Genomic DNA, 8,186 nt, shown 5'->3' with positions numbered 1-8,186 from the left:
TTTTTTTTTTTTAGCTGCTTTCATGAACTACAAATTATTCTGGGCATAAAAAATAGTTCCCTGCAAAGAAGGCGCTAGCTAGACTGAGAGAAACAAGGAAGCAGTTGTAATTTATTGCTGGAAATATTCCTGACTCATTCCCTTGCAATGCTTCCGCCTACCTCTAAGATTTCTAAGACCAATTAAACGCAGTATTGTCACACCAAAGAAAATACAGAAGGGAAGACAATTGCTAATTCTTACCTTTACAGTGAATCAACTTCTAGTCACTCCAACTCCTCTCAATCTTGCAGGCTCACCTGAGTGCAGTTACCGTCCTAAAAAATCTCAAACCAAACGGAATAGAAAGACAATATACAAACTGCTCACGTCAGGATTTAGATAGCGGGGTTTATCTCGTTTAAAGTACAGTGCGGAGTGTACCCACAGGAGCAAAGGGCAGTTTTAGGTCCGTAGGCACCTTGCAACTAAAGGTTACAGGAGCACCAATATCTCTGCCAGCACACACTGGAGGCTGCGTCCCCTGTTTGTCGTCCGTTAGCTGGTTTTGGGGTTTGCACGTCCGTGGGTGACGCTGTGACCGGCAGAGTCTTGGCCTGCATATGTCCTTGTGGCCCTTGTGCAAGAGGCCTGCAACCGCAGCTGGCTCTATTCCTCCCTCCAGGTCCCCAGGCCCGCCCCTTCCCTCTCGGGTGCCGAACCTTTAAACCCCGGGCGCCGGGAGCCGGCCAGGGAACGCCTTCTCCAGAACTCGAAATCCCCGCGGAGGCGGCGGTATCCTCCACTCCCCACTCCGCCCCGACCACAAAGGGGTGGCCCAGCGAACACCCCTCAGAGCTGGAGCCCCGCTCCTCCACGCCCACCAGGCGGACGCATCCACCCCGACGCATCCCCCCTGCCGCACTCCGATTCTCTGCAGCCTGAGTTTGCTGCACACGCCCAGGTCCTCGACTTCCACGTTTCTTCGCATTTAGTTCTCCATTGCCTCCCTGATGTTTTCTTTGCTCAAAACCCAAGACTTAGTCTTCCACGTGTCCTTGCAATTCCCCACCGCTCGATATTTTTTTCTGTATGCCGACCTGGGCTTCTATTTGTCACTGTTTGCAACTTGACGCCGCCCAGTTTCACCCTCCGGTGCCCCAAAGCGGGCCTTCTACCCATGCAGGCATCTAGCACCCTGTTCCTCCCTATTTTCCTCTCCACGTGCAATACCTGTATTTTTTTTTCCTTCCTTGAGACCAGAATTCGCCACTAAGTTCCTCCTTCCATACCCAAGATCTAAGCTTTCTTCCTTTTTCCCACTCGTCAGTGGCGGACCCAAAGCCTTTCCAAAAGTCAGGGGCTGGCAGGGGCCGCCCTCACAGCCTGTAGTTACCAGCAGGGGAAGGTACGCTGACGATGAGCCGGCGGGGGGTGGGGGGCGGGGGGGTCGCCACAGCCACTCACACGCTCAAACTTACAAGTGCACACACTGGCAATCCCAGCGGGGCCCCAGCTGTTTCGGCGTCTGACACCACCTCAGCCGAAAGCCACGGACCAGTAGGCGGGGTAGACTTTTCCTCTTCCCGGCTTTTGTCTCCTCCCGGCCCGGCCCCCTCAGCCCACCTCCTGGAGCCACGCCCCCACCACGCCGCCAATCACTGAGCGCCGACCCTCCGAAGTGGGAGGGGCAAGGGGGACCCAAATGTAGCGGGTTAATCCCGGTACAGCCTTCCCTGGGCTGGGGCTTGCGAGAGGGGCTGCAGCACCCCCTAAAGTCGGCTACGTATTTTCTTGGTGGAAGGCCGCGAATGCCACCTGCAGGCCTGAGAGCAGGTCGCTCTGGGGCTGGTATTCTGAGACCTACGCCGACAATAGGCAAGCCTGCTTAATAACCTGGGGCCACACTGAGTGAGTTTCCAGGTCTGCAGTAAAGGCAAATTGGGAGACAGAGCGCCTGGACCAGTCCCCTTCAGGACACTTCCCGATGTGCGTTAATCTGGAACCGCCTTTGGCAGGAGGAAGAGCCAGACTAGGAGCACACGATCACACGATCGCCTTGGTGGTGATGGTGATAGTGTTGGTGGGGGTAGGTTGGGGGGTCTTCTCCGTGCGCAGCTAGAATGCAAAGGATTGGAACAGTTAACACAAGCAGACATGCCATAGTAAATAACTTCTGCCACCNGTATAAGATGATCATGTTTAATATCTTTTCTGGTTCTCAGCCCTGTCTGCACATTAGAATCCCCTGGACAGCTTTAAAATGCCTGAATCCCACAGAATGCGGACTCAGCTGGTGCAGGGTGGGTCCCAGGCATCGGAATTAAAACAAACCAAAATCATTTTACAAAGAAAAATAAAACAAACACCAAAAAACCTATAAAGGTATCCTTTTATAGCCAGGGTTGAGAACCACTGATTTGGTTGAACCACAGGAAATTATCTATTCAAAAATGTCAACATCGTATGTTTAACCTAATAAAAAGATTCAGGAAGTAAAAACATGTCTGAAAAAAATCATTTGTGTTGAGAGGGTGCCTTTCTCTAAGTTTTTCTGCATTTCCTTTTATCTAAATGTGTGTAAATATATAGATATACATATAAGCATTTCTCAACTGTACACTTTCTTAAATGGGAGTAGACACCAAAAGATAAAAATAAAACACATACAAATCAGAAACTACTGGGTATCCGAAGGCCAGGAAAAAAGAACACAAAATCAAATTATGCCAACATGACTTACTTGATCCCCATAAGCATGACGACCTATGATGATGGGTTTTACCCATCCGCTCACAAGCCGGGGGATATTTTTGCAGATAATAGCTTCCCTAAAGACAGTGCCACCCAGAATATTTCGGATGGTGCCATTTGGCGACTTCCACATTTGTTTCAACTTGAATTCCTCAACCCTCTTTTCATCAGGAGTAATGGTAGCACACTTGACGCCAACATTGTACTTCTTTATAGCTTCTGCAGCATCCTTGGTGACCTGGTCATTGGTGGCATCTCGATTCTCTATGCCTAAATCATAGCTGGAAGGAAAAAAATCATAAGTGGAACTTTCCAGAAAAACTGACAGAAGATTGAGGGTGCTACCATTCTGTCTATCTCTGCATGGTGATGGCAGGCAGGGCAAGCCCTGCAGAAAATGAAGGCTCTAAATATATCTAAATCTGCCAAGTTTTGGCATTAGTGCACCCTAGACACAAAAGATGGCTGCCAACTAAAAAAAACACTAAGAGAGACTGGACTGCTGGGTCACACACACAGCTCCTTGTGTTGCATCAGGAAGCTGTCTAGAAGGAAACTGAATGGAAACCATCCTGCTCTGCTCTTTTGCCTGCTTTCACCGTAGAGGGGCAGTAACAGCTCTGGAACAACCCTTTGGGTGACTTCCTTCCACACAATTAGCATAAAAATGTATGCTTAAGCACCACCTCATTTTTTCCTTAGTAAATACTGTGCTCTAAAAATAGAGCTGTCAGAGGTTTTAAAGAATTTTCTTTTTTTTTTTGGTATTTTGGCATTAGTAGTTGTGGGCTTATAGATGTGATTGTGCCCCAAATGCTAATGACTCTTTCCTAAATGCCAGTTAGTCATATGATGAAATTTTCCCTAATTCTTGGGCAAGTCTCTGTTCTGGTAACAACCCTAAAGCTTGTTGGATAAGTAATGGAATCAATCAACGGTTTTACATACCCCAGAGAGTTATAGCTTAATACATACCAACGCCCAGACTGCAAGTTATTCAGAGCTGAAAAGAATGTTGGTTGTTCAGTGGAGCATAGACCCTGATTATAAGGCTTTATGTGAAATATGAAATCGTTTGTTGAAAATAGGGAAACAAAACAGTCACGTGACAATTTATTTTGTTCTCCAAGTTTTTAAAAAGCTTTTTCAGCTTTCAAAACTTGCTGGCCCATGAAACCTCTAGATAGCTCTTTTTAGTTCCTGTATTTTCCGTCTTTAGATATCCCAACTCATGGTGCAAACGCAAAGGTAGCAATCTTGATGTATTTCCAAATAAAAATTTCAGACTGCTTTGACCTTAAATAATTCACAGAAGTGAAATAAAGCCACGGACTCCCTTATCTTCTGGTGTAGGGATGCTGAGTAGCTACAAATGTCTATTCCTAACTCAAACAAGGAATGTGGTCCGCAGTTTTCATGTTCAGAGGAACCATTTTTCATCAGAAGAACCTCCCAGCAAATTAGTGGATTTTTTGCTTTCTAATAGGAAAGATTGAACAAATGGCCTGGACCACTGTCCAGCCTGCAGAAAACGAAACAAATTAATTGCTCCACCCCCCTCATAAAGAACCAGTATATAACAGCAACTTTGGAACTACTTAAAACTCATTTGAGCTTTTCCCCTGCCACTGCAGAGCATCGGGGAGGCTCAGGCTTGGGTGCATTCAAGATTTGGCTCCACCCATAACCCACTGCCAGGGCAGAGGAAGGCACTGCAGCTGGAGGTGTAAAGGACGTGAATACTGCTTTGTGAGAAGTGCTGAAGACCGCCCTCATCCACCGCGGCCTAGCACGTGGAATTCACGAAACTGCCAAAGCCTTAGACAAGCGCCAAGCCCATCTTTGTGTGCTTGCCTCCAACTGCGAGGAACCTACCTACGTCAAGTTGATGGAAGCCCTCTGTGCTGAACACCAAATCCACCTAATTAAGGTTGATGACAAGAAACTAGGGGAGTGGGTAAGCCTCTGTAAAATCAACAGAGAGGGAAAACCCCTTACAGTGGTTGGTTGCAGTTGGCGTGGTGGCTAAGGACTGGCAAAGAGTCTCAGGCCAAAGATGTCATCGAGGAGTACTTCAAATGCAGGAAATGAACAAATGCACTTGGCTTTGTTTTTCAAAATAGAAAACTTGTCTGAGCCTCCAAAAATTCTTGGGTCTGTAGCCAGCGATTCTTTTTCTTTTAAGCCTAAAGACTATCCTTTAAAACTGTCTCTAGGCTAAAGAGGCTGAAAGCATCTTTGCAGCTATTCTACTGCAAAGAACTCTGGATATTCATCTATTGCCATGTAAAGTTCTGAAACAGGAGAGTGCTTATAAAATGCACTGGGAACCCACTTGGACGATTTTCGGGTTTTTTTATGCTTTATTTCCTATGTGCGTATGTAGGTATTCATTTGCTCCTTCTCATGGTTGCAATATAGACATTATCAAAGGCTTAGGCTTAGAACAATTTAAAAGGATGTCTAATGACACCCTGGAAATTAAATGTCTACACCCAAGCAAATATAACAGGTCCTTACATACAGGGCAAAGGTTCAAGTCTTTAGGACACAGATGATTTAAGAGAACTTTGACTGAAAGGTGAGGGTTGTAGTAAAGAACTTCAAGGGTTCTTTCTGTACTAGAATTGCATGAAAAGGGCAAAAGGTCCCTCAACTAGTTAAGTACAGGGATAGAAAATAGTCCCTTCCGCAAACAATTGCCCTACTCTTGGCCACTGATTTATTCCAAATAAAACCTTGACAGGAAACAGAGGCTTGGAAAGACCTGAAAATCATGTTTCTAACATACTTCTTGTCTTCTGAACAGTAAGTCCAGTTTTTCTTGCAAGGCTCCATTTAAAATAGAAGGTTCATTTGCATATATTTAGATACTCTCCCCCAAGAGCTTTATTCACAAGATATAGCTATATCTATGTAAAAAAGCTAGTTACACCTTGAAAGCATGTCGATTGCTAGGTGCTGTAGTCACGCACCACATATATAACATAAGATTAGAATGGAGCTGAAAAATTCCCATCACCTACCGACTTCTAAGCCCTTGTAGCTCAACCCATTACACAAATACTTAACATCGTGCTACAATTGCCTACGGGATTCAGTGGAGGCTTGTAGCCTAGGAGCTGTAGGGGAACAGAATTTGTCACCCAAAATATGCCTCTTTGGCATTAGAATTATTTCATGGTGGTTAATTTTAAACTTTAAGAAACAGCAGACATGGGAGAAGCTCTGAAAACCAAGTAGAAATTACCCTTTGTAAAAGGTATTTACATTCATAAGGGAAATCTCCATTTGTAAGGCCTTCTCCCCTGCTGTACCAGGAAGAGGGGGATTACCTGATCTCTAGAAATTTACCAGTGCAGAAGAGAAAGACTTAAATATGCCTAACACCTTTCCCTTCTTTACAATGCTCTTCCTGGCAACCTCCCATAACTGACTCCCTTCACCCCCAATGTCTTTTGTCTTCGAAGAGAGTTTTTAAGGTGTGGCTTCAGCCACTTTGGTGAGTTACTCAGTTTTCCTGGGTCGCTCCCACGTATACAGGAGGTATACATATTATTAAACTTTTGTTTTTCTCCTGTTAACCTGTCTTTTATTACCGGGATGTCTCAGCCGAGAATCTTAAAGGGTAGAGAGAAAATTATTTTTTCTCCCTTACAGAGCTATACAGGCTGAGTAGTAGGTGATACCACCTAGATTTGTGTAAGTGCCCTCTTGTGATGTTTGCACAACAACAAAATTGCCTAAGGATGCATTTCTCAGAATGTATATCCCTGTTGTTTAGCTGCACATGACTGTAACTGATTTACCTGTGCAGGTCCAATTCCACGTACGGAAAAATGAGTTTTTCTTTAATCAACTCCCAAATGATTCGCGTCATTTCATCTCCTTGCATCTCTACCACAGAACCGCCATGGATTTTTTGAGACATTTTGAATTCAATAAACCTTTAAAAAGAAAAAAAAGATAAGACACGTCATTGTAGTATGAAAACAAAATACAATTTAGCACCTACTAAAAAACCAATTCATAATATCACGACTGCATAAAAGCTAATAATAACCATTAATTTACCAGTAGAATTGAGCACATTCTCTCTATAAAGCATTGTGTTACACCCTTCGTGTGTGGTTTGAGTCAGCCCTCACAACAGCCATGAAAGATGAACATTATTTTCCTATTTAACTTTGATAAAAGAAAAATAGCTTTTCCAAGGCCACCTGGCTGGAGCATAGAGGAGCCTGACCCTGTAACATGACCTTAATAATGTAATCATTATTCTTGACTGTTGGTTTGTCTTAAGTCCTCATTTCACTGTGCTCTCAAGATGAGCAGATGATGAGTGCTAATATTTCCCCTCTTTTAAGAGGCTACTTTGATTAAAATAACTACCCTTGAGGAGAGTCAGCAAGTACTTGTGACTCATCTTTAAGGAACTTTAAGTCTGAAAGTGAAAGATGAAGAATTCCTGGTGGAACTATGTTTGCCTGGAGACAATGTGTAATGGATATAGGGGATGTCAAGCTAAATAGAAAAGTGATTTCTCAATTAGAGAAATCTGTGTACAGAATTCCCTATGCCACTGCTCAGGACCCAAGCATGTCCTGGACTTCTTCCTCAGTATCCCATCCAACTCCTGCACTGGTCTTCTGGCAGTTCATGGGTAAAGGTAAGCTGCCAGTACATCATGGCATGGGGAAGCAGAATTGTTTCTGGTAGAGATGTCATTTTGAGGAACCCAGTATGGGGGTGGCAAATACAAATCCATCTGATTCCCAGAAAGGGCAGGGGTGCAAACCTATGGAGGAAGTGAAATTATGAGGCTTCAAGAAAGGCCATGTCCTTGTCCTATGTGTGCTCCTAGAGAGGCTGAGGAAGCCCTGAGTCTGCTCAAGGTATCTGTTTCCTTTCATAATGCTCTCATGGGAACTCCCCCACCAATCTCTGCAACACAACTGCAAATTGCTTTTATCCCCTTCAGTTACAGATGAGGATTGGAAAAGTCAGGAGAACTGACATAAAAAATTATTAGGTAAGAGGCCTGTAAACAGTCCTCTTGAAAAGTGGAACGAAAGTAATTTTGGCCTTCAAATTTTAAAAATGTAATGATGAGTAGACTGTAAGCCTCAGTTCCTTCTGACAAGCCAGGATATATTTCTTACCCCAGAACTCATTTTCACTTCCTAAATTTGCAATTCTAGAATCCTGCTTATTAGTGTTTAGGAGGTTCCCTAGACCATTACTGGGGAACTATCTGGAACTCAACTACAATAAAAAAACAATGAATAAACTGGTGTGGATGAGTCAACCACTTCCCATTTGTAAGTTCAAGTATGATTTACAGTACAGTTTAAAGTATACGATTCAGTCACACTGATCCCACTGCCACATCTGTCCTTGTATTTAAAGCAAGGCAAAACAAAAAGGAGCCAGCAAACACATTTGGTCTCAAT

At 44.2% G+C, this 8,186-nt stretch overlaps 1 protein-coding gene and 1 pseudogene across 1 annotated transcript in view; one reads left to right on the top strand and one right to left on the bottom strand.

Moving 5' to 3' along the window:
- Positions 1-6,708, bottom strand: part of IDH1 (isocitrate dehydrogenase (NADP(+)) 1) — a 23,151-nt gene extending 16,443 nt beyond the window's left edge. The window contains exons 1-2 of the mRNA XM_019652956.1: positions 6,543-6,708; positions 2,723-3,014 (exon numbers count right to left, since the gene is read on the bottom strand). Of these exons, the coding sequence (XP_019508501.1) occupies positions 2,723-3,014; positions 6,543-6,664 (414 nt within the window). The 5' untranslated portion in view covers positions 6,665-6,708. The remainder of the gene's footprint in view (positions 1-2,722; positions 3,015-6,542) is intronic.
- LOC109388302 (40S ribosomal protein S12 pseudogene) lies at positions 3,965-6,530 on the top strand (annotated as a pseudogene).
- Positions 6,709-8,186: the final 1,478 nt, after the last annotated feature.

The sequence above is a fragment of the Hipposideros armiger genome, unplaced genomic scaffold, assembly GCF_001890085.2.
Source record: "Hipposideros armiger isolate ML-2016 unplaced genomic scaffold, ASM189008v1 scaffold_190, whole genome shotgun sequence".
Classification (NCBI taxonomy): Eukaryota; Metazoa; Chordata; class Mammalia; order Chiroptera; family Hipposideridae; genus Hipposideros; species Hipposideros armiger.
The sequence above is the reverse complement of the archived record's forward strand: the minus strand, read 5'-3'. Positions and strand labels throughout refer to the sequence as shown.